Consider the following 27,421-nt stretch of genomic DNA (forward strand, 5'->3'; position numbering starts at 1 on the left):
TAAACATTCTAATTTTTTGTGCAAATCTCGTTTTTTATTTTATTCGTTCAAATAGAAACTGTAAACCAATCCTTAGCTTGACGTTGACCATGGTGATGTATTTTAAAGGCATTCTAGAGTTTACCATACGAGGTATCAATTTTTCATGTTTTCCGATAAACATTTTTCTTGCACGCTGTAGCTGCATGAAATATCGGACACCCTAAGTGAATAGTGCTTACGCTTCGTGTACAGGTTCGTGTTATCTTGATATATTTTATATAGACATAGCATTCTGACTAAAATAATAGAAGTATTAACGTGGCAACAAGTTGGATATCGGATAAACGTGTTCTTCGTTAAATATACAATTTAATTACGATTAATAAATAACTTAATCATTCATCGCAAAATGATCACAGTTTCGATTATGATTAAATCTAATATGCCAATGACCATCGAAATACGTGATTAGAAATTCGGACAAAAGAGAAATCAGTTTTTAAAAGCGGCACGTATCAGGGACGTGCCTAACTCCTTGCTTTTGTCTTCTGAATTCTATTACCGTTTTATTAATTCTTTGTAATTTTTAATCACATTATTCTGTGTCAGAACGATGACACGTACACCGAATTATGAGCCTCTTCAAGAATAAATTATTTTATTTGAAATAAACGAAAATTCAAACTGATATTAAATCATGCCTTATGATTAAAAAGTGACTATACCTATATTTATTTAAAATATAAATAATCTAAAAAATTGGGCGTTCCTACACGTACATATATGTCAGTATCCCCGTAAATGTTAAGGATAATAATTATACGTTTCTTCTTTATACAAATTATACAGAAATATATAATTATATATCTTTTAATAGAGATCTTCATATTAAATTAATTATTTACAATTACACATTACGATAAATTGTATTGAAGTGAAAAGCGGAAATTAAATGTCTACATTTTGACCAAATTTAATATTCAATATGGTGTTTAACGTCCGCAGCTTTCTTCATTATCCTGAAATAACGTGATTAATTCTACAGACAACCATTTGCTTTAGACAATTGTCATTTGATACGTATTGTTTTACGTTTTTTATGATTGGGAAATAGAGATTTCGTTGACGTAAACATGCATAACAGATTTCGATTTGCTTTCTCACTCAAATTTCGTATATTATGCAGTAGTGCACCAAATGCAATGGTAAAGGAAACACTCTTGTTTAATATTTATTATTCGATATTTCGAGATTCATGATATTCTGAATATACTGACGAGAAACAAAAAAATGTGATTTGGCATTGTAGACATTTCTGATCATTCTCAATACAATTAAGAATGATCGTGTTGCGACTCAATGACTAGTACGATATCGGTCATGAATAATGGCAGCTCGAATTCACAATAGTGCTCATCGATTTGCCCATGCATGAGACTGTGTTTACCTTTCAAGTTTTGCTCTTGATCTCTCTTCACCTATCGGGTTGTATATACGATCTACAACGGATCTCTATACGCCCAGCGATTCTAACTCGACCACTAATTACCTCGAGATGTGCTCATCTTGAACCCTGAACTGAAGTAGCCCACTCGAAATCGTCTTTTGCATTATCAATCCTGGCAGCACCCAACAGTCTCTTTAACGTCACTTTTGAGAATTGTACCGTTGCATTTGAAGAAACTAAGGAATATTATTTTCTAAATATCACGAGGATAAACAGAAGAGTGTTTGGTTGCTGCGTTATTGAATTCTAACAGTATTTTTAACGGTATTTATATACGTTGCAACTGAACTCTCAGAATATTCTAATCTTTAGATATCAAACTCGGTTGGACCTGGCCAAGTTCCCACGATCCGTTGGGGAACATGTATTTGGGAAAATTGGGGCAGTTTCCTCATTATATAATGCCCACAAGACTGAATGCAGTTGTTCTGCAAGGAGACCGTGAGGAGACGTTGCTCGGGAAGCCTTTTGTTCGAGAAAACCTGTGACAGTGCCATAAGTCTACGATATGCCAAATGTCATCGACAGTGGTATCAGTACGATTGGATTCCTTTTCCCCAAAAAATTGAACTGACATTTTCCAATCGTACCCAAGTCCTTGAAAATATAGATAGATTCCAAATACTCTAATGACTGTTTCAAGGACCATACATTTTTAATACGTCACTTAAATAAAAAGCAATATAAATATAAATTCTTCGAAATAAGTGTCTGAAAAAGAGTGGTTACTAAATGAAATCATAAATGATATGGAGGAACGTATTCTCTCAAATAATTTCTCTAAAATCATTCCTGTGACAATTTAAGGATTTAAGGTACTAATCTATCTTTCGTTACAAAGTGTTAACGAGGTAGTTCCTTCGTGTTTTTCGAAAAAAACAAATTCGTCTCTGTCCTTCGTTCCATCGTTACAGTCTGAACAGTTTTTCACTCATTTGTTTCCATTTTTCTTGTCACCTGTAAGTTCTGTAACAGTTACGTTCGAGCAATTCGTTTTAATTCTACTTTTTCACATCACTATCCTTCCTTGCATCGTTACAGTCTCAACAGTTTTTCATTCATTTGTTTCCATTTTTCTTGTCACCTGTAACTTCTGTAACAGTTACGTTCGAGCAATTCGTTTTAATTCTACTTTTTCACATCACTATGCTTCCTTCCATCGTTACAGTCTCAACAGTTTTTCATTCATTTGTTTCCATTTTTCTTGTCACCTGTAAGTTCTGTAACAGTTACGTTCGAGGAATTCGTTTTAATTCTACTTTTCGTATCGCTGATGGAATAAACAGTTGCGAAGATATTTTATCTTTTGAAAAGTTAACGCGTATGGTAAAACGTAAAGAAGCTTAATCATCGCGTTCTGTCGAATAAGTCACCCCCACCGTGAAAGCTTTTTCTGTCCCCGTTGCTGGAGTAGAATACGTAGAGGCCCGTGGACGAAAGAGGAAGAGAGTTAGCGAAATGTGTGTAAAACGAGGCATATTTTACAGCGGTATGCCGCCAGCCAGGTGGCCTCATCTCGTTCACCTCTTTGGATTCGAAGCTGGCTCTAGGGGTTGAGAGGTTAGGGGTGAGCGACCCGTTCACTCTTAAAGCAAGATAGTAGCCTAATGGCTTCTCGTCCTTATTTCGTCATTTACGGTCCGCCTGGCCAGTCCGTGGCTAAATATTTGCTCGCAAAGTAAAGCAGCAGTCAATGCCAGGCGTCACTCTCCGAGGGGATTTCTAATTTTCGCGTATTCTCTTTCGTTAGTCGAACGTCTGGCTTTTAGAAGTCCATCCTGTGCCCGCCAGCCAGGCGGCGTCGATAAAGGACTGCCCCTAAATCAACGTTGACGTTCATTACGGCTTCTAATGGGTTAATTTATCACGAGAATTGATACTAATTCGACATCATACATTTTCTCACTATTTTGAACATCTCTCTCGGTGAAATCACGTGCAGATTTTAACGTATATTCTTCGTACACTTCTTAGAAAAATTTGAAAATTGAAATCTTACGCTAGGTAAATTTCAAATTGAAATTAATGAAATAGATTTAATGGAAATATTTTAGTTGTACTCATTATTTCTGTAAATGGCAAATTAAAATTAATGAAATAGGTTTAATGGAATGTTTCTGTTGTGTTCATCGAGAGGTTAAGTTACTTTTGTTGGTACCTAAGGTGATCTTTGGGACGACAAACAAATTGTGAGTGTGCTTCGTATCAGCGTTGCCGGAAAAATTGCACTGTCACATCGGTTAACTCGCTTTTGTCATTCCTTCACCAGTTACGACCTCCCACGTAGGATCGTTCGTTCCTGACTCCCATGGTCTCTCCCTTTCGCACACATACTCTCGCTGGCACTCTACACTCGGCCATCCTGAATTTAACACCTGACCTCTGGTGTCGTCTGCTCGGTCAACACAATCGTTATCACTTCGTCATCACTTTGATCGGTGGCCCAAGGTTGTGGTAAGGATGGTTGTCAGGGAATGTGTGAAAGTATGATGTGAAACTGAGTGATGTTTACATGGAAGAATGAGTGCGACGAGTGTGTAGGGAATATTCTATCGACGAACGAGGATTGGAGTTCGAAGTATGGAGATGAGTGTGCATATAACGAATATAGTGTACCTATGTTATAGCTTGAAGAGCAAATAGGGATAGAGAGGACGAAATAGACAAACAGTAAATAACAAAGCGTCAAGGAGAGAACACATAGTGAGTGAGAGAATTGATCTACTAGGAAAAACAATCGAATAATAAGATCATATATTATCGAATATTATCGAACGATAAGTACAATTAAAAGCAATTTCATATATTTTTGTGTAAACGTTCATATGTGTAAAAGGTCTATAAATTTTGGTTTAATAAACGTAGAAAAATAAAGCATTTGGTGTGCATATTTATCAATTCCTCTTACTATATATCTATCGTTTTGCAGTGTCGTTATTATTTCGTAAGGATCCAAATACTTAATTTCAAACTACAGTTTAGAGAAAAATCTGATAAAATAGTTTAGTAAATAATTCTTAAAAATTGGAAATATTTTTTAATTATTTGCGACTCACGTTTTCGTCGGTAATGGCACTCGGGTCAGTTTTTTCTGGAATGACGAAATGTCAAAAAAATTGTACACTTGACAAGTTTAAGAGCGAGTACAGTAATTATACGTACTCTTGCTCGAAAAGCGAGCTTACGCTTCAAAAATGCAAGAAATGGTTAAAGTGTACATTTTTCGTTCAGTTTCGTTTTTTTAATTTGTTCCCAGTCTGTCGAGTGTTCTATTACTCGATATACTCTAACGTAAGAATTGTTTTAAAATAATCAGAATTGAAGTAAAATTATGTCCAGTTTGAATTAATTGTCCAGTTTTGGTATTTGATATCACTTGAGAGGAATATTATAATCCTATACACATTATTACTCAATACCCAAATACATAAGATAACAACTTAGTAGATTTTGCAATATATAATTTTATTACGAATGAATGAAGTATCTAAACACTATTTACAACTCACATTATATGTTTCCAATTTCCCTCATTTTCTTTTTATACACATTAATACCGGATTATGATTCTATTTTTTTTCTGATAAAACAAGGAGTAATTAAGATCATTATAAATGAAACTGTTCGACCACAATCAATTTATACGCAACGTATGAAAATATCAATCGTTAAGAGGCACAGATTCGCGTCACAAGTATCTTTTTTCCATGCCATCGAATAAACTGTTGAAAGAGAGATTACAAAGTTTTGGTCGATTATGCTAATGATATCCTGGTTTGCTCTCGACGCCCGAGCAGCCCGAGAATAAGTACCAGCCCTGGCAAATTTTTCTTTCGCTTTATCGAGAATGGAAAGGGACGTGTCAGTATCAGGAATGCCTTAATACCATTTATGCGGCCAATAGCGTTTATATATTTCTCGGCAAATCGTCTGGCAAGCAGCAACAATTTTTCCGCCATTCAAACCCATTGCTTTCTTTTTCAAGCGTTCAGATACTTCAGTTCCTCGTAGTTTCGTATCAATATTATTTTTACTTGTATCTCGACGCAACGAAATGCTTTTTGCACACGATGCAGCTTCATGTCAATATTACTTTTACTTCAATTTTTAAATGAAATTCCAGTAATGCAAATATGCGAACACTTTATCATTCGAATAATGACATACAAATATTTTCTTATTTGAAAAACGATATACCTATCGGTAAGTATATTCAAATGAAAATATTTAAATAAGAATATTCGAATAATAATATTTGAATAATGATGTTCGAAGTATTATCGTAAGATTCAAACGTGTACTTGTAAAATATTCGAATCGTTCCAGCCTTAGACGCGATTCATGCTACAAAACACAGCATTTTAAACTTTTCTCTGATTTATTTTCACTCCTACAGTAGTGTCATTCAAACTCTAAATCAATAGAAAATTATTTCCATATCGATATTCAAACTTCCAGTGAGTACCAGTTCATTTCTATGTCTATATTCAGTGGCTGTCAGTATCAGTTCAGTTCAGTTTAGTTCAATTTAGTTCAGTTCAGTTCAGTTCAGTTCAGTTCAGTTCCAGTTCCAGTTCCAAATTCTGTTCATTCTACCACTGTATCGTTACGAGAACCTTTGCAAGTTTTTACAGATCATAGGTTTCCTCAAACTCTACTCCGTGTACTTGATTCCCCATAATTCAATCTATTACGTAACGTAAAAATCAATTCGAGATAGATCGACACCAGTTACATTTTCACTGGCAACAGTCATTCTGTCAACTGCATTCCTCCTCGCGAAGAAGTTCTGCTTCTTCGAGAAATCCTTTTCCTCCTAAACGTGCCTTTATTATTCATCCTTTCGTTGGCTGTAAGTGCACACTGGCCAACTGGAATGCCAAATTAGTCTTGAGGAACAATGGGTGTATCGTGAGTACTAAATATGCTAAGCCTTGGAGACAGGAGGAGTGGGTAGTTTGAAACGAGGGGAACCGAGGAGGGAAATTTCGAATGGTCAGTGGAGTAGGTAGCATTTAACAGGACGAACAGAAATGGAGAACTCTAGGAGACCATCCATCAATGTCGAAGCCTGTATATATAACACAGAGATATATCCTCATCTTTCTCTGCTCTGTCTGTGCAATTGCACACACATACACACGCATACAAACACGATATTATAGAGGCAATGTGTTGGTGAAATAAATGAGCGTAATGCTTCTATTGGGGTGAATCTCGAAAACAATCTTGACCTGTCGCTCTACGATCGAGGGTTTGTTAGATTTGTAATCGTGAGACGGATAAAATGCTTGCAACTAATGCATTCACTTACGTGAACATTTCATAGACGAGTAAATGCTTGTATTAATAAAATGAATTGATAAATCGTTGGTCGATTCAAGAAATTTATTATAGTACATAATCATTTCGATTATATTCTGAATCGTCGTTGGAACATTGATTATCGTAAACTTAATACAAAATAAATGTATGGAAAAATCATTCAGATAAAAAGTACATTGCGTTCTTCTATTATTAATTAATTGTAACTCAGTTTGTAGAATAATGAGAGATGATTTCTTGGTGAGTAAACAGAATTAAGAAATTAGAGCTTCCAGAATCTCTTCCATTATGATTATTTTTTCCTTTCATACGATCGTACGAGGTTTTTTCGTCAAGAATAAAGCAAAACGTGTGTGTGTGTAACTTATGTGAACACGTTGAATATTTTGCAAAGGGATTTCGTAGTTCCGCAACAGAACGAGAAGTATTTTTATTACAGGAAACCGGGTTTTACATTAATTTCTTTCTGATTGCTGTGTTTCACTGTCACAAGGGCCTCGAAGTTTTAATCTCGGTGGGTAGAGTGAAACGAGCAACAGAACACCTCGTAAACTTTAAAAGGTAACCGACGTCGTGTGTTTGCCTTTCTTCATTTAAAAAGGTCGTACCGTTTTGGTACTCTTTTGTAACTGGAAAGCGTTGCATATTAAAACTTTGTACGAGCTTTTTTACTGTGAGAAAACACGAAAACTGGATTTAAACACAAAACTGCGAGAATGATACAAAATAAGTATTCACAGCAGTGAAATAAATATTTCTGTCCAATCCCAAATAATTGATCCAGAATTTGTAAATCGTAAATTATAAATTGTGAGCCATTCGTTGTATCTAAAATAATAATACATATATTGCCATTACAATTATATAAATTACCAAATTAAAATTATTGTGAAAACATAAATTTTCGTTCGATATTTTAATACTTGAAATACACCATTCTTTAGTAACAAAATATTTATTAATTATAGAAATGTGAAAAATTATTCGTTGAGAATATAATACTGTCCCAATATAAATTAAACGATCTAGAATTTAACTGAAAATTGTCTACTGGTTCAGAAGTATTAAATAAAGTATCTATATGTATTATTCAAGAAGTGCAGAAAGTAAAGATTGCATTAACTTTCTTTAGTTTCACAATTGTAGTATTCTTATTCGTCCATGTTTGAACTAGAATAAGTACGATGCTATTTTTCTTGTTCGTTGATTTCATCGCACAGATCTTGAAACATTTACCTCAATCTATTGTATTCCGACCAAATATCTGCTACCACGATTTTAGAACGTTTCGCAGCTGCTGTAATACATTCCGACGCATCGCTCGCATCACATTACTATGCAATTAGTTCCAGCTTGCAGCTGTTGCAGAGAAACTAATATACTTAGTTTTTGCACGAATATATTTACATCTTAGCTTCTGAATTAAACTTAAATTACTTAACACTCTACTAATCGACTCTTAATGCTCTGTAATTTTCAAGCAGAGTATTATCGTTGGAAGGTAAAGTTCAATTACTTTGAAACACACGATTGTCTACATTGGAAGTAAGTATATTTCAATGAAGAATTATACTATTGTTTTCATTGTCAGAATTTCTTTTTACACGTTCTTAATAAGAAGTTTGGAAAATTCTTCCGAGAAAAATTTATTCGATATAAATTGATCAAGGCATTATCGCTCTTAAGACCTCGCTGATATAATTATGTAAGTAATCCGTGTAAAGTCGTTGAGGAAATTTTCTACAAGACTTGCACACGTCTGCTGAAGAAATTGAAAAAATGATACTATTGGAAACACTTTTCCTTTCAAATTGACATTTGAATCGGCCTCTAGGATACAAGATTTCAATGTGTAGCATTTAATGTTTGCTGAATGACGATCGAAATTTCTAGAGCAACTGTGACCCACTTTTATACCTGCTTTTACATAGGCGCCAAGCTTCGAGTAGGTCAATGAAGACGTGCCGATGAGAGAGACAGAGATCGCATAAGTCTATCGATAATCACTATAAGCACTTTTTTTTTGAACGTTTCGCAGTTATTACTGTTAAGAATCCATTTTCTTACTGTTAAGAAATTGGAGATAAAATTTAGAGGTACGGTTAATTTCTGTTGCATATTCTTCTCGTACAATGAAAAACGATAAATTAATTTTCCATAGGAAACATTCGTATTAGGTGTGAATTGTAAGGCACAACATTGGCCGTCATTGTGGTACCATGGTAACGGGCCAAAAAGGGGGATAGTATCTAAGCTCTGGAGCTTAGCTTGGATATACCTGCCTCAATCAATTGAGATGGAGTAGTGACCAGGATGACCAGGATCGACCAATACAAGTATTATCAGAAATTTACACACCTCGTGTTCTTATTAAATTCTCGACGAAAGAATTTCTTTCGAAATCACAATCAGCCTGAAACAAATCTCGTAACAAACCAAATGAAAACTATGAACAGCAATTGCTATCACCAAAGCACTGTAGGTTAATATTCCAGTATACGACTGATATAATCTGTACTCATTAGTGACAAGATTAACTTGTGCCGCGATGACGTATGATAATTATCGCGATGCATGCAACAAGCTGATAATGGGAGTGAGAAAGGTGAATAGTGTATTTTTAAATTATGAATAATATTATTAATGAATATTTTATTTAATATTTTACCTTAGTTTTCGTATTGCCTTCGAAATGTAGAATTACGTATAAATTGAAAAACACACTCGTATAAATTTTCTTGGAAATAAAAACTTTAACAGCCATTCGTGATTATAGTAATTCTAACAATTTGGACCTTTTGGTGTCTTAAACATTTTTACACAACAGAGTACTCGTTTCGGTATAATTTACACGTGTTTTGAACTTGTTACTCGAGCTACTGAGAACTAACTATGAATTATTAATATAGAATCAATCGTTTAGCCTAATAAGAAACCTGATTTTCATAAACTCTTGTTTCTATTTATCACGTTCCTTTTTCAGCTACATAATTGATTCCATATTGTTAGTCCATGTAAATCCAAATTTTCCAAAATATCTTCCAACTTGCAAAAACTACAAAACGTCTTACTCGTCATAAACAGTAAAACTGCTTCGTAACGTAGAAGAATTTATTTCAAACTTCACTGAATGTATCAACGATGAATTCGATTATCAAGTTGCATAGAAATTTGAAACATAAAAAGAAAAAGAATTTTAAAATGGAAAACGAGTCATCGTGATCGTGTGCAACCTTAAATCGCGCGATTTCAAACGGCCGGAAACTTTTTTCTGTACGTAAAAGTTTCCATAAATGACGCAAATTCGGAGAACTTTAAGCTGAAAACAGAAACTTGTTCCCCGAGTTATTTCATCCCGTGTCGCGCTTCAATTTCCTTGGAATTTCTCCGGGTACAAAGTATTCCTCGGTCAGGGTGGATACTCGAATTAGTAGGTCATAGTTGAGGTGAGGACATTCCGTGTGTCAAAACGCTTTAGCGATCGTTAGCCTGTTAATGCCCGTGACACGCGCGAAATTAACGTCTGAATGGCGAATTATACTGGATTTACAGCTACGGTAAAGGACAGATGGCACTTCTTGCCAGACCGACCACTCCGTGAACGCTAGGTGTCCTCGAAGAACAGACGAGTGTCCTATACACCGATCCATCCACGCTTAAACTGGACGCTCGAGTTTATGCAATTAAGTTCAACGCGCCTAAGACGAACGAAGAGTTTGTCTTTTACTTACGCGGGGAGTCCACGATCGATACGAGAACCTTTTGGATGGAACCGGATGGAAAATATACCGCGACAATGAATACAAACGTCATTGAAAGGATGCAAGTCACTTAGGACTCCTCATTAAGGCTGCGTAATAAGTGTACGGTAAAGTTTGCCAAAATTATGGAGTGATACTCACTTGAATATAAATACCTTTTCAGAAACGCATAAACGACCGTTTCGCGTGCACGTTTTACGAATAATTTTAAATAGGTAAGTATATATACGTACGTGTGCAGGTATATAGATTTATATCTGTACAGAAAGGTGAATTAATATCAAACAAAATTTACTGACTTTAGTGATACTGAAACTAGAGTTCTCTGTACAAATGTGTTTCGAGGGACAGACCAGATGTTAAAGGGAAATTTTGTTTGCCAATACATACTTGCAAAAAAGTAAAGGAAACGATTCGACGTCGTCGATCGTCGATTGAACGCGTCTCTAAACGTATTCTTGGAACATTGACAGTCGAGGCAACTGGATAGACGGGACGCGGTTAAATTGGATCCGAGATGACGGAAATAGAGCCGGCAAATCGAAGGAACAAGATTATGGCACCGGCAATGGTGGATAAAATTGCTGGAACGGAGGCAACCGAAGAATATCTTTGTGCTTCCTCGATTTTTCATCGCGTCCTCCTTAACTTTCGTCCACTTTCCTAGAGCAAATGATTCGATTCCATCAATTTTTTCCCTCTTTGCCGGACGAGTCGATGCTCGAGAGGGTTACGGTTAAGTGGTTCGTGGACTACGAACGATAATAAATGATTTCGGATGTCGACGGTGGCGGTGGTCACGATAAATAAACATGGTAATTTTCAAGAAAATCCCACCTAGTCGACGTCGCGAGCACCTGTGCCTTCCACCTCGTCGATCGAGCGAATCCTTCGAAGAATTAGTTATGAACGTTCCGGTTCCCGCGTACGTGGCGAATCGCCGGATGCACAGATTCAGCGTGCAACAGCTGACGAGAAAATTACAATGGCAATGCCAGGAATAGCGGTCGAAATTGCGGGAAGAAACGTTGATTCGCGGAAATTTGTTTGGATTGCGAACATGCGTCTTAACGGCATCGTAACAATGCGAAATTGTGCGACCTCGGTCGATGGTTTGAAGTTCTTGGTATAGGGTGTATAAATATTTGGATTATACGACGATATATGAAAAATAGTTAATCGTTCAAGCAATATGAATGTAACATTCGAAGCGAGAAAGATTCTCTTTATAGTGTAAGAAACTTTGGAATTTTTTCCATTGAAATTATTTATTAAATAAAGATGAATATAAACGTGGTGAAAATTGATTGAATTTTGATCCGATAATATTAATTTACTTCAAGAATGAAAATTCTGAAATAAATTCTATTTACAGTATGACAGTTAACGAGAATCTCTGTCTTTGACAAATGTAATACACGTTTGACTCTAAATGACTTTTGCAACTCTTCTGTGTGTTTTCATACACTGTCTACAACGATAAGAATTCCTTCCATTGATGATTTCTCATAATCTGTTAATCTTGTTTGATATAAGTACTTGTGTCACCATGGATTCAATTTTCGAAAGAAACAGAAAAACAATTTAAAAATCAATGGTGAAGGGAATCTTACATCCATGGAAAATGAAGTCTCGCGGAGAGACTTACAATTAGTAGTAGACCTGGAGTAAATTAATAGTTACTGATAGGTTACTGGTAAACATGTGGAGGAATGTACACAAAAATGTGTACTTAGCCTACTAACAGGCTACTTCATTTTAAGTGCATAACGGAAAATCAAATTCTAAGCATATTTAAAATGCACAACATTATCTGTAGTAATGTTGTAATTTTTCTTAAAATCTGTTCCAGACGGCGGTGTGGTGGGTGGATCGAGAGCAGGACCGGTGGTAACTCTTCACACATTGGAGCTGACACCACGTGGTAGAGTTTTGCTCCAACTTGCACCACCTGAAACTGCTCGGGCCTATCTGCCGCCAGAATATCGACCGGGTCGCATATATTCGGACACCGATTCAGAAAAGGTACGTGGTACTATTTTAATGCCGCCTCGCATTCACTTCCTACGGAGTCAATTCACAGATCGGACGATTCGGGATGTAAGAATGTTGTAAACTTCAACATTTTCAGGTGACATTTCATCGAGTCTCAACGAAAATGTATTATTCGGTTAATCTGAAACGAAAGCGAATACTTCAATTGTCTTACTTCGTACAGGGTTGATTAACAGATCAAACCAGTCAAGAATTAACAATTTTAATTATGGAGATTATAGTTCACGAAGCTCTAAAATCAACAGAAAAGTTGCTATAGTATTTATAACCTTTTCCGTGTTTACTTACTTCAAATGTAGATCTTTGTTTCCATTGAAAACATTTGTGGGATAACATTTATATTTAATCTTGTACTATTAGATTTCCTGATGTTTATTTTACAAACATCGCAGGCACTGATATTTGAAGTATATTCGCTTTAGAATTACTTGATTTTATATATTGCATCAGTCGTTCGTTTTTAAGGATTTAGATACTACTCTTTGGACATTGCTAGGTATAGAAATAAATTTATGAAAATGAAATGTAAGCAAGTTGTGTGCATACCTACATGCTTGATCTTCTTAATATAATTTAACAAATTATATTCTTACGAATACATCGACCTCAATACTAAACAAAGTAAAGAAAGCAAGTATTATTTATCTATAAAACATTTCTTAGATAATAAAATTATTATAAAGTAAGCCCTTATTATTAGTAAACTTCTTGACATATTAATACATTGGAATAGGTGCAATTTGGTTCTTTTTAATGATACAAATTTTAATTCTGTTTTCAAGTTTTGTAATATTCCAGGTATTATTTGTTACCATTTTTAATTCCTAGCAGAAATATTATGTTTCAATGTTTTTCTACCGAAAAGAGGATTACATGCCATGTAATAATAACGAATTCAATGGAACCGGTGCTTCGTAACGTGACGCCGCATGTATCGAACAAATTCTATAATTATGGTTCGTTCGGTGCACGTTACCACAAAAGAATGTTTACGGATGAACGTTGCTAAATTACACTGCATTCTTTTTCACTTTCCGGAGCACAGATATTTTTCCTGAATAGCGCCCTTTCGAATGAAATTAACGCCACCGGTATAACTCACGCGACCCGATAATTAATTGCGGTCGGTGTGTAATGACGTTTTATACAATGCGACAATTTAGTGCGAAATAGGTAGAACTCGTGCGAACGCTCGGATATCGAACGATAGGCGAACAAATTGGCAAACAAATTGTTTATCGGGAAATTAGCGGTCCACTTTTTTCGCCCGCATTCGTCATTTCGCGTGACTGTAATCCAGTGCCATTTGCGCGTGTGAAATATTTATTTTCAATTGTCGAATTCAATTGATAAAATAGGTGGAGTTCAAACTTCCCATAATTGGAATTTAATCGAGTTAAATATTGATTTGGAATAATACTGAAACAGCCGAAGAAGCAGATCCACTTTCAACGAGAGTAATAATGTACAATTGGTACGTACATTCACATTAAAAAATATTTTAATTAATTTAACGAAATGTATTCTTTACGTATATAACGTGTGCGATGATAAAGGTACAAGAAAACATTACGTATCAAGAAACCTTGTAAATTTGATCAGAGATTTTAATTGTTACCTTTCCTGATGATAGAGCATAAGATTGATTATAGATCAGCTACATAGAAGAGCACTGTATTTTCAACATTTAATTTAGAGTGTTTCTCAAGAAAGCAGTACAAAATTTTAACTTAGCGTGACAACACTTCAAAAGTATGCAAGTGAAATAAGAAAATTGATCTTTAGCATAGTATTTTCACGAGCTGGTGCTGTAAGGGAAAATTCTAATTTCTGAAGTGTGAGTAGCTAGGTTTGTTGACTATGATACGAATGCACTGCACTGCTAGGACGCAATACTCTTCCTCTACTTCACAGCTCTTTTCCTTCCTGTTTTCAGCCGACCAGAAGTTCGTTGCTTTAGCTAGCCGGTATTTATCTCCTGCAGATTAAAGAGAGAATAAACGGCGCGTGCAATAAATAACCTTCGAACGCTTCTGCTTTTTCGTCTCTGTATGGGTGCTCCGAATTTCTCCACATTTTCACGACGTTCAACCTTGATTATCAATTACTTCGTGCCAAACTGCTACGACGAAAATCGATTTAAACGCATTTAAAATTATTTAATTTAAGCAGTTACTATATTTATAATTAATAATAATAATATTAATAATATCTGTTCCATTGAATAATAATAATATTAATAATTGATAATATTTGCTCTATCTGGAATTTCTCTTAAAAGGACCACCTAAAAGATTAGAGAAGCATTCGTGTAAAGCTCTCCAAACAATACAGGATAAAGGACTTTACGTAGACGAAGTCAGGAATTTTGATCGAAATTAAAATACATCACAGTCTGCATAAAATTAGGCGGGATGTGAGTCGTCACTTTGTTGATTTCGAATTTCTTAAAAAAGTACCAACCATCGAAGTTTACGTGTTCCAAACCAGCCTGCATAAATCAATTTTTATCTTCAAAACTATCAACCACATTGACTTGGTTCTTTTTTTATTTTCTTTGGCAAGTATCCGTAATACGGAATAAATTTTCGTTCAGAACGAACAATCGTTTTGCACAAAAAGTACGATATTTTCGATAATATTCCGAATTTCGCTTTAATATTGGGAAACGATAAATTTTATGAAAACGTAAAAAGCAGAGAATCGATGTTTCAAAATTGTAAAAATGATTTCTGCGAAAAGTTACGCAAACGAATTCTAACATTGTTAAAACTACACTAATGAATTTTATTCAAAATATTGCGACTTGGGAATTTTTCTCCAAGAAGTACTCAATGCGGACATAAAACGAGGAACAAGTCGATAAAAGACCTTGTTTACAAAATTTGTGCAAGTTTATTACAATATTTATAACTGTAACAGCAGTATACGATAATTGTAAAAGCGGAAGGAATGGAATCTTGGTGAGGTGTCGTTTATTCACAAAGGTATGTCTTCCTCGAGCAGAGGTTCAAAAGAGAGACATCAGTAGGAGGTGGTGTTTATCTGCAAAGGTCTTCCCCTACTGTACAATGGAAAGAAGTTAAAAATAGAAGAAACAAAGGTACCGTTTATCCGCTAAAGTACATCTTCCTCTGCCATAGAAAGAAGGTAAAATTGGAACGGATAAAGGTATTGTTTTATCCGCGAAGGTACCTGCTCCCCGGCTGAAAAGAAGCAAGAGAAACACCGTCTCCTATTTAAGTGATTTTGGAGTGAAACATTGACTGTGTGTACTTGTCAGAGGTCAGAAGTACGTAACGTAAATACGTCGAGGGGACTGCTATTTATCCTCGTGGGTACATCTTCTCTTCTGAAGTGCGCCTAGTACTCATTGCCGCTTTCTTGACAACTCAAGCCTGAAACAGGCCCATATATACTGTTTCCTCAACTTGCACCGAACCAAAGAGGAATCTCCACGAGCAAGAATTGTACAATAATAGGGAAATACTGCTTGAAAAATACCAATACAAGATACCAAGGTGCCAAAATTCTCGAAATCTAACAAAGCTTTGTATTACATATTATAAAGTGTTCAACAGTACGTAAGATCTTTTCGACTGCGTGTCTATCGCTTCGTGTGAAAAACATTTTTTCAAGTATCGATAAAACATTTCTTGCACTCGATCGTAAGTCAGATAAGATTAAGAAGCTTACTTTCGATCGAATATTCTAAATATGTAAGATTTTGCAGAGGTTAAGGCTTCATAGGGAAGATTTGGAATTTTCCTTATTTATGTTCGAAAAATTAGCTAAATGTTGAGACTCGTACTGTTTTTTTAATAAAGAGAAAAAATCTAATTGAAAATATAATTTATATTCGTAGCGGTTGACACGTAGCCTCGAAACATATCCAAAGATTCATACTTATACATATATGTGACAGCAGGGCACGACTAATCAATTAGTGACGCTAATTGTCACAGAGATATTGTTTTTCTCTTTCCATATCCGCAAAATGCACTTTTATGTATTTCGTGACGTGTTGGTTCAGCTTCGACGTTTTACAATAATTCTATGTAATACACTGTCTAACCGTTGAAGTCTCCATGTTGCATCGTATGCGTACCATTTGCAATAGTATGCTGCATCGAGGCCAGCACAGTGTCCTCGTACTCTCTCTCATTTTCTTACTCCCACGCTAATAACACTTGGAAAGGAACTCAACAACAGTGTTCTATACAAACACTAGACACATACTTTGAACATTTTCTACTCCTCATGAACAGCTTTAACGATAAACAATTGCAAATTATAATTAAGACAATTCCAAACTATAAGGTTGAAGTATTTCTAAATCCATGTCGTATAATAGCTTTATTTAATTTAATCATTTTTTATTTATACAAGAATATCAAAACACTGTGTTTATAAATACAGTTAGTATTAATTCAGTTGTTAAATTATTTTAAATATTTTTACATGTACCAAAATTCTAAACGAATATTCATATTTAAATTTCTGAATTACACACCTAGAGCAACATCGTTACAAAGTCATCGATAAATGTCATCGATCTATGTCAGTTTGAATTCTTGTTAATTTAAGAAAGTGTAATTCACACTTGAGATGGTTATACACACCTGTTTCAAACGTTGGTGCATTATTATCTTCATATGAAGTTTCACTGCTTTCAGATGTGGATGTACTCGTTGGGGAGGGCATTATTGGACACAACACCGAGAGTTGCTGCACTGATGGGAACAGTTTCCGTTTCACCCTCGTCGGCACTTCAGTCTGTTTTAGCTGCGATGACGGAACCCGATCCTCGAAGACGAGCTTCCTTGATGAATCTTCTGGACGTGAGTCTGCAAATCCAGTAGAAATTGTTTTCTGTTGTTTCATTTTCTCCATTCGTAGAATCTGTAGCAAAGATCGGGTGGCTCTACATTCTCGTTCCCTCGCGAGACACCTCGGCATAACAATTCACACTCCAGGCGGAAAGAAAGGATAAAATATTTTTTACCGCCGTGACCCGTCTGTCTGAAATATGTTTCAAATTTGTTGCTACCAAACGTAACCGCAGGTCTTCTAATACTAGCTGTATCCGTCGATGTAAATTTTAATATCAGGTGATTTCAAATGATGTCAAAATGGACAGGGATACTAGATTTGGAGGTTTGTTTTATTCATCGGGATTAGTTTAAACAAACACTATAAACTTGGGAAATTCAATAATTTTCACAGACATTCATTGACCAAAAGTATTTAATAGATAAAGTACAATGGATTTATATTATAATAATATTACACAGTGGTACTTTTTTGGGAAAATTATCACAATATTATTTAAAGTGTTCACTTGTGATACACATATAAAAAAATTTCCTAATAGATTTTGGCCGGTTTTTCAATCTTCGAGGTTAAGTTTCTTAAATCATTTTGATTCATCATTTTGATGGCCCAAAAAAATTTGTAATTTCATGTATTGAAAAGTTTCGAAACGTGTCGGTCATTTCCAAGAATTTATGTATTTTAAATACGAAAATTATTCCACCAGTAAAACACCATAATTGTATTTTGTAAATCAAATAACCATAAAATGAAATAACTTGTTACTTGAAATAGTATTTCCAATAACGTTATTTAACAAGTACTCAGAATGAATCTAAATTATTCCACCAGTAAAATACCATAATTGTATTTTGTAAATCAAATAACCATAAAATGAAATAACTTGTTACTTGAAATATAATAGTATTTCCAATAACGTTATTTAACAAGTACTCAGAATGAACCTAAATTATTCCACCAGTAAAATACCATAATTGTATTTTGTAAATCAAATAACCATAAAATGAAATAACTTGTTACTTGAAATAGTATTTCCAATAACGTTATTTAACAAGTACTCGGAATGAACCTAACCGCGGAATTATCCTTCCCAGTTAAACCGCGCTACGTTTTCCGCGGCGTTTTAAATCGTTTACAATTACCCCTCTCGCTAATTCGATGGCCGAACGTTTTCACGAACCGAAAACTAATTTCCGTATAACGGCCAAGAACAGCGCACACCGAGCTATCTTGAATCACAAGCGCGCTTGAAGAAGCAGCTGCATCGGAGTTGAATCGGATGCATGCGCATGATTCAAACAACGGGCCACCCGTTCGTGGGAATAATAATGCAATTTCCTAGCTATAAAATACAGCGTCCTCGTGTTGGTGAAATTTTTTCACCGCCCAAAATCGAAGTCAGTCGTTTTCTTATTATCCATTCAAGTTCGTGCAAATGATTACGCTTTTGCATTCGGGGTACTCTGTTCTGTTTGCGTAATGTATTTTCGTTTCTTAAAAATTAAAATATCCAAAATGAGAAGGAAATGAGTAAAAATTTAAGAAAACTATTTGTATTCAGAATTTAATTATTTAATCAGAAAGAAAAGGAGTGGATACCGGTGAATGTTGAATGTTGTAACATTTTTATTTTCGATGCACGTTAAAATTTTTCATACGTCTGCAAACGTTTGCAATCTTTCGTTCATTTGCTATGAACTTTTTTTGTTGACAGCAGAATTTTATTCTAATACGAAGAAAAATGTTTATTCGTAATCGTTCCCGAGTTTACTCTTCAGAAATCGAATTTTGGATAGTTATTTCACCTGATAAAATTAGATTAATCCAACTAAAAGAAAAAACATGCGAATATCTATTTTTTACCATTCTTTAAACCTGCAAAGTTTCAACCAAATCAAAACCATAACAATAACATAAAGACTGATAGACAACTGAAAAATGATCATTCCTCCAAAATAATGACATCGATAAAATGAACAATAATATAAAATACTATCGAATAACAAAAGAAAATAATTTAATGACAAATTATATTATCGTAGCACGACAATATACTTGCAACGAGTGACGATCATTCCTATAATTATCTCATTATTTCTACACCACTCTGTATAACGTTCCAAACGTTGAGAAGTATTAGTTTGTCCAGAAAGTCATTTCATTTTCCAAAACGGAGAATATATAATCTACTAAAATGTTTATACACTCTAAAAAAAAACGTGTTTCGTTCTCACCAAAAAAAAAAAAAACAAAATGAGTCCGAACAACCGAATAATTTCAATTCGGAAAAAATAGCTTCGGTGGAACTTTGCACGTCGTTTCTGGTAAAAAAAAAAAAAAGGTAATCCAATACAATTTTAATTAATATTGGACCCGTGAAGACCGAAACGGTCCGTGGAATAGAGGCGAATATGATGAACTTCACACGATCGTAGAGAGCACTTGAGCGCTTGCGGAGGCAGACATAGGAGTTCGCTTTAATCGCGTTATCTATCGCGCGAACGGAATGTAGAAAGAGAACGGTGAGAGTCAAATGATTCTAGCTGGGTAATACCTGACCTAGCCCTTTAGACAGGGCGAGAATTTAACCCTTTGACGACGGCGAACGCGAGTGACGATAAACGATACTCGACTGTGGTCCCGGCAAGAATATGAGCAACTACACTGTAATACAGTGCAGAGAATATTACGCAACATCGTGTAGGTTTATCGTCTACGCTGATGATTGTTATCGAGTATTTACCATTATTTACATTTATGTACAGACATTGCACAAGTGCAACTGACTTACGAAACTTTTACAACGAGAGTTTTCAAATTTTTCGAACCGAGTGTCACTCTGGATAATTTCACGCGAAATTGAATACCGAATGAAGCATTATTTATAATTTTGCTTAAATTTGAATGTGTTGTAGCAATTAGCGATATTTAAACGTAACTCGAAGGATTTTTCAAAATTTTAGAAATTGTAGATTTTATAGCTGCTCGTAAAATAGAGCTATACATTTTTCGAAAAATACATAATTGTTGAATTGGTAATAGGATGAGAACGAGCTTTTGAAAAGTTATACAGAAGACATTAGTATACCGAATAAAAATTGTTTCGATCTAACAAAATTACTGTCTCGCTATTTTTTTCCAATTGAAAACAATTGAATACTCATTCACATTTGTTCTTTTTAATTATCAATCCGTTCCAAAATATTTCTTACATTTTTTCTTTGTACAGTGACCTCGAAGTGATCTTGAGAAAGAACGAGTTTAAATCGAAACGTTCACGGGTGTATTTAAAAAATAAATACTGATATACAAACAAAAGTGTCGTTAACCTTGTAATAACTTTTAAGACTACCTTGGCGAGATTTTTTCACCAGCATCGAATGCACGTCTTGAAACCATTCAAACACCTTTTATTATTACTCGTTCTCTCTTACCTTCGATATAAACGTAAATAACTCGGATGTTCAATTTAAGCAGTTCAACACCCAGTGTATACACTTTAACACCTCAAGTATCTCGATTCGACTTACAGAGAAATAACAAAATCAATGAAAATTCTCTGCTAGCTCACATTTCACAAATAGTTCTTCACGTTCCGAGTAGACAATAGCGAGGAGAATCTTGCGATTAACGCGGATCGTTCTCGATCGCGCGGCGTCATTTTCTTGAGAATTGTTCACTTTAATAAAGCTATTCGTTCGGCCGATCGTAACTCATCGGTTGCACCTGAATGGGCCGCGAAATTGATGAAATCCTGGGACGAGGGCGTTCTCGACTCGCGAACTTATTCCAGCGTCACCAATTTCTGTGAGGATTCCTCGACTGGCGATAAATTATCCAGCCGGAGATCGCCACTCCACCGATGACTGTTATGCAGATGAAACCTAACGGAAGAAGCCCCTTGAGATAAAAGAAAAAGTACACTTTCGCTGGCGTCGGTACCACGACGTCCTACCGCGGTAGGACGTCGACGTGAAATTAACGATATTGATTTTACGTTTGTCAGCAACGATTGCCTTTTTCCTAGCCAGAGGATAGCCCGGTGTAATACGGAGCCAGAGATCTTAACACTGTTTCACGAATCTGCGAACTGGCTCCCTTGACAGAGATTAAACCCCGATTGATGGGTATCGATCGAATCGTGTCCCTAGAATTTCAGAACGAGGCATTCATTTTTAGGGACACTATCTAAGGCCAATTGTACTTGGATTGGGGATTGGTTTTTTTTTTTTTTTCGAGTGCTTCGATGAACAATCTGAATTTGAGACATTTGAGGGATTAGCTGCAAATCGTACGTGCGTGTATTTACAATCTGGACGTAATAATTTTAAAGTGAAATCTTGGTAAAACTTCCAGTGTTAATTTTATTGCAATGCTAATTATTGATATTGATATAATATAGTATGTATAAGTGTATTTTTATAAATAATAATAATACCTATGATATGATTATATATATTAATGCTATGATTTATTATGATATGAATACCATTCTATTATCATGAAATTAGAAATAACTATTAATTATAAATGAACCAGAATACTATTTGAATTTATATTTGTTGTAGTGCCTAAATATGTAGAATATAGAATAACTTTCTCTGCTTCTGCCTTCACCGGTATTGTCTTTCAATGGTAGTTATATATGTATCTAAGAATTCGCCTTTATCGTCGCAGAGTGGTAGTATACACAATGAAGTGATAGTGGGTTAGTCTTGTGGACAGTTTCTGGCTCGATATCGTAGCACACCGAGTCTACGAAATTCGTGCCGGAGCTATTGTTTCCTGAAACTAATAGTTTGTCTCCAAGGGGATGGCGGCAATTTCGAAATTGGATAATCAAACCGTTTACGTTACATGATAAATACACGTGTACAATCTCATTAAACTCACCAGTGACTGACAACAATATCGTTTCTAAGAACTTCTAAATCTATTTAAAGCATCTGACCCGATAGTTTCGTTCCAGTTGGAAATTTCCACCTACAGTCCCATTTGTCTGATTTTCACCTTCTGGTAACCATATAATAACAGCACACCGTTCAATGATTTACCGTTCAACTATTTTTATCTCTTTTTTGTTAGCTTTCTATTAAAACCAGAAGAAAGTTTATCTTGTATAATTCAATAATAACGGTAATATATAATTTACTGCAATATTTTCACTAATGTAACGCTAAATTAAACTACAATATGGTGAATTCGTTTCATAGATAGAAATTATTTATTTACTTTGGAATTAATATTTGTGCCACGATTATTATTTTACGGTATTATTATTATTTATAAAAATTCAAATATATTAAATGTCAATATATATTACTTATACAATACTTTCTACAACGTGATTCAATATTATAGAAAGTTTAACTTTCTTTACTCAATTTAATGTGTTCGCGTTTAGCTAGTCTCGTCTTGAAGCATCAAATACCGAAACATTCCAAGCACTATATCTCTAGAAAGTATTCCATTTAAAACAATTTTAAATTGCAACGTGCAACTCTTACGCAAGGGTAAATAAATCGTAGAAGAGTAATTTCTTGAACCAAATTACCCAATTTCACAAAGTTTCTCCATCACGATATCATTCTGTAGAACAGAACATTAAAACGTTCTAAATCACGTGTAATCGACAGCGACGATTTGAAAATCTTCCATCGAACATTAACAAGTGCACGTTTTCTTGTCCGTTTCAGGTGATATCCGAGTATTGTCGCACTCGCTTGCAATCGAAGCCTTTCACTCACATAGTCATGGACATGTACAGAGAGGTGGTGAAATCACCGCAGTACGCCGCTCGTAAACGCATGATCTATCAACACCTGAATCCACCACCGCCGCTACGAAATCCCACAGAGAGGACGGAACAAAATCGTTGGCAGAGCAATTATCCTCATCATCACCAACAAACGTCCCAGCAACTGGATCCCATTCAGTTGGCGCACACTCAGGCAGCAACGAGTCGTCAACATCAGCATCAACACCAGGATCGACCGTATCACACGACCAATCAATTCAATCCACCCCGTCAGAATCAACAACAGGATCGTGTGCAGAGATCACCGAGTCAAATTCACCTGTACCATCATCACCAAGACACCCCGCAACAGCATCAGATACCGAAAGTTCATCACTTCCCCCATCATCATCCCGGGAAGGGTGCCCTGTTCAAGCTGCAATCGCAAAACTCGCTCTCCCATCCAAACCTCACGAGTCTTTGCAACCAACAGACGCAACAGAATCGACGTCAGGAAGCGAACACGGAGGATCGAAGGGCTCAGTTTCAATCGCAACTGAATATGCAGGCAAATGGACGGGCAGTCGGGCCAGCGATCCATCATCAACGACGCCACCATCACTCCAGAACGTATTCCCAGCCGATCTACACGAGATTGCAGCACACCAGGAGCAGTGGCAATCTACCGACCTCGGTCGTCGGTGAAAATAATTCCGGAGGGAACGTTTACAGTGACCCTATTTACGCGTTGCCCGTTAAACCTTTCCTGAGCTCGCAAGACGTCAGGGTAAACGGACTGTCTGTGAAGCCATCTGTCGGTCATTGTAACGAGGACGTTTATACAGGCACGACGATAGCGAGGTATTATATACCCTTTTTGTTTTTCCTTAATGATCCTTGTGATTCCTCTCCTCATGACGGAAAGTGTTTGCTGAACCCTTCAATCAAGGTGTCCTCGTTTGCCTGTTATTAGAGGTACGTACGCCTTCATTTGCGCGAGAGGACACATATACCAGTGTATAATATATAGGACGTTAAAACAGAAGGGTTCAGAATTCAGAGAACGCGCAATACCGACCGAACTGAGCAAAAAGTAAACGCAATCTATAAATTAAACGTCACGAGCATTTTCGTCGGAATGTTTTCGACCATTTTTTGGGATTCTCGGAATCGAAATTGATTAAGAAATTTGACTATGCACGTTTCTATTTGATTCGTGTACAATAGATCGAAGAGACTTTTATTTTTAACCAGTTTTTCTGGATAATATATACCAATCAATATTGAAATAACAAACTGCGTAATACATCTTCTTAATTGCCTTTAATAATAAAGTGCTCAGAAATTGCGAATGCAATCAAACGATTTATCTCTGTTTACCCTAACATTACTTACTGCAATGTGCTTATATAAGCACATTTACTGGGTACTCGGTGGAAAATTAACAGCTTTACAAAAAAAACTCGCAATATATATTTTCTAAATATGTAATAATTCAATTATATAGTAAATTAAAATATATCGAGTCTGATACACATTCCATAATAAAATCGAAAAATCCAAGAGACACATTTTCTTGAAATATCCAATGAATCTTTATGCTCGTGTTCGAAGGTACAGTTACAAATGAAAATTAATTCTCACGGTCTCTTTTCTCAAAAAGGGAATATTTTCATTTACTTTTGACGCAAACGCTTCTTCACGCGTGAACCGCAAAAGACTGTAAAAAATTGAATAGAATTGAAATGTAAAAAAAAAACGTTAATTATTTTAGGCGACCGTCTGCCGCCGGTTATTCTCATCCGGACATAGCAACGTCGTCAGCAGAACGTATACGGGATGAAGTTTACGGGAAATCAGCGGGACGACCGAATCCCACGTTACAAAGACAGTGCTCAAATCCTCAGCTGCCCAGCAGGGATCAGCAAGAGGACGATTTCAAGCCACCTCCGGAGCAAACTTTTGCAACGACCGATTACAGATGTCTGACTGTTAGGAGAAAAGAGGAACCGATAGATCAACAACAAAATCCAGTGTCTTCCATAAGAGTCAAGAGTGTTCAGGGGCCGCCTAAGCCGCCGCGAATAATCACCACCTTAAAGAAGGCACAGTTTTCTGATGTAGAGAGCAGCAGGTCGGAACCACCAGCGAAACCACCCAGGTAAACCAATCCTTGCCCTTTTGCTTATTTCGTGGATGTGAATGTCGTTAGAGTGTGTACTTCCTTTTGTTCTTTGCACTTGTGGACGAAAAATAATAGAACGAAATTTGTTTTTGATCATGAGAATAGTTAATATTGATTACTGAACCTTATGGTACTCTATTGTATATTATATTTTTTTCACGAGTACTTGGTTTAGAAGAACCCTAAAGATAGTGCTAGCTATTGAAATCGTTCATTAATACGAATGTCTTGTGAGTGCTTTTAATTTGACTAAGTTTATGGTTTGAGTATTTGATAAGTATATACTTCGTAAGTGTATCTTACTTGAGAGTACTAACAACTGATTTGTGAGTGCTTTTAATTTGCCTAAGTTCGAATTTATTTGCACTAGTTAAATCCGAATTTATTTGCACTAGTTAATAATAGAAGCATTATTTCAAATGGTCATATTACATGATACAAACTTGCAAATATTTTGCAGTATTCTAAAAATATTACAGAAACTTTCGACCTATCCCAATTTCTATGTGAAGCTTACCAAGCCATATTCTCCAATTTTGACCAGAGTTTATAATCTCTCTTAAGTGGATGTAAAGCTGGTCTTCCAGAAAACTAGTGATTATTTTACGAAAGGTGATGAACGAAGGTGTTGCATGTTTTCATTTCTACGAGAAAGGCGTTAGAACCGGGCCAAAGTCCACTGGAAAGAGATGCTGGAAGGAGTAGTAAAACCCCTGAGTATGACTCTCTTTGAAAGGCAAAGGTGGGTAGTTTTCCAACAAGACATCGCACCAGCTTACAAAGTAAAAAGAACTCAAGAATAGCTACAGAACAATATTTCAGAGAATTCATTTCAGTTGAAAACTAGCCTCCTAGTAGATCCGATTTGAATTTTTTATTATAATTCTGACCAGAGCTACAGAACATGGCTACACGACTCCTTAGAAAAAATATGAATAGTCCAAAGAACGCTCTGACGTAAACAATTGGAATTCAAGAAAAAAGTTACACTCTGTGTTCCCATAATATCTAATATCAACACCAAATTCATTTGCTCGTTATTGAAAACGTTATATATTTTCCTAATTCTATCAATGTTACTTCAGATTTTCATACACTTATTTTCTAAACTCAAAAAGAAAAAATACTAAATGAAGAAATTAATGTTAATTGCCTTCTAATAAAACTATCAATGTTACTTCTACCAATACATGATAAAATATTTTAATTGCATCAATGCATGATTAAATATTTTACAGTTTAGTGTTATTCTATCAATGAGCATTTCCAGTGGATTTACGAGTTAAGGTGACTCTCGAGGTTCGGATAAAGAACGTTCTATTGTACATATTGTGCTTGATCCTATCCTCGTATATCCATCCCCTGCCATCCGATTACCCAGTTACACTTCCTTCCCTCCGAGTCTGAAGTTTAAAAGCAGTTGGGAAACAAGAGCAACGGTACAATGCCGAATCGATCCGCAGTTTTCCAAGAATTTGTGACCACCGTCGTCGAGCAGACTTTTATCATGGAATTTCATCAATCTCGGTGCGAAAGACGAGACGTTAAATTAAAGTGAAAAGCGTCTCTGAACAGTAAAATAGTCCTAGGGACGTTCTTGTCCCCCTTTCTGCCCTCATTATTAAGTTTGTCCCCAAGTCATACGTCCGCGTTAATATATGCTTTCAAGCGATCTGGGTCGCACCCCCGGAACCGGCAACCCACAAAGAGAAGAGTGTAAGACTTCCGAGCCTAAGAGCGGAAGGACACAGCGATGTTTGTCACGTAGAAAGCGCTCACTCGTTGCGAAACCAACAAGTTCTCATTGATTTTGGATTTGCGCGCCGCCACGATGGATTCTCTTCGCGTTAAGTCGAATCCACGCCTACCTGCTTCACCAACGAATCATTCAATGATATATTTTTTCATACAATTATTTTTTATCAGTTCGAGACAGGTGTTTCAACGTTAATATTTCTCGACGACTTTACACGAAATTTGAAGGAAAACACATTGAACTCTCGAGCACAGTAAAGGAATGTTTTAAATCATTACTT

General features: G+C 35.8%; 1 protein-coding gene across 1 annotated transcript in view; it reads left to right on the forward strand.

Annotated features, from left to right (window-relative positions):
- The window catches only part of LOC143149486 (uncharacterized), a 95,476-nt gene that overhangs the window by 52,131 nt on the left and 15,924 nt on the right, over positions 1 to 27,421 (forward strand). Inside the window, exons 3-6 of the mRNA XM_076316898.1 lie at positions 12,428 to 12,600; positions 17,307 to 17,471; positions 23,160 to 24,061; positions 24,975 to 25,361. Of these exons, the coding sequence (XP_076173013.1) occupies positions 12,428 to 12,600; positions 17,307 to 17,471; positions 23,160 to 24,061; positions 24,975 to 25,361 (1,627 nt within the window). The remainder of the gene's footprint in view (positions 1 to 12,427; positions 12,601 to 17,306; positions 17,472 to 23,159; positions 24,062 to 24,974; positions 25,362 to 27,421) is intronic.

Source organism: Ptiloglossa arizonensis, chromosome 7 (genome assembly GCF_051014685.1).
Source record: "Ptiloglossa arizonensis isolate GNS036 chromosome 7, iyPtiAriz1_principal, whole genome shotgun sequence".
NCBI lineage: Eukaryota > Metazoa > Arthropoda > Insecta > Hymenoptera > Colletidae > Ptiloglossa > Ptiloglossa arizonensis.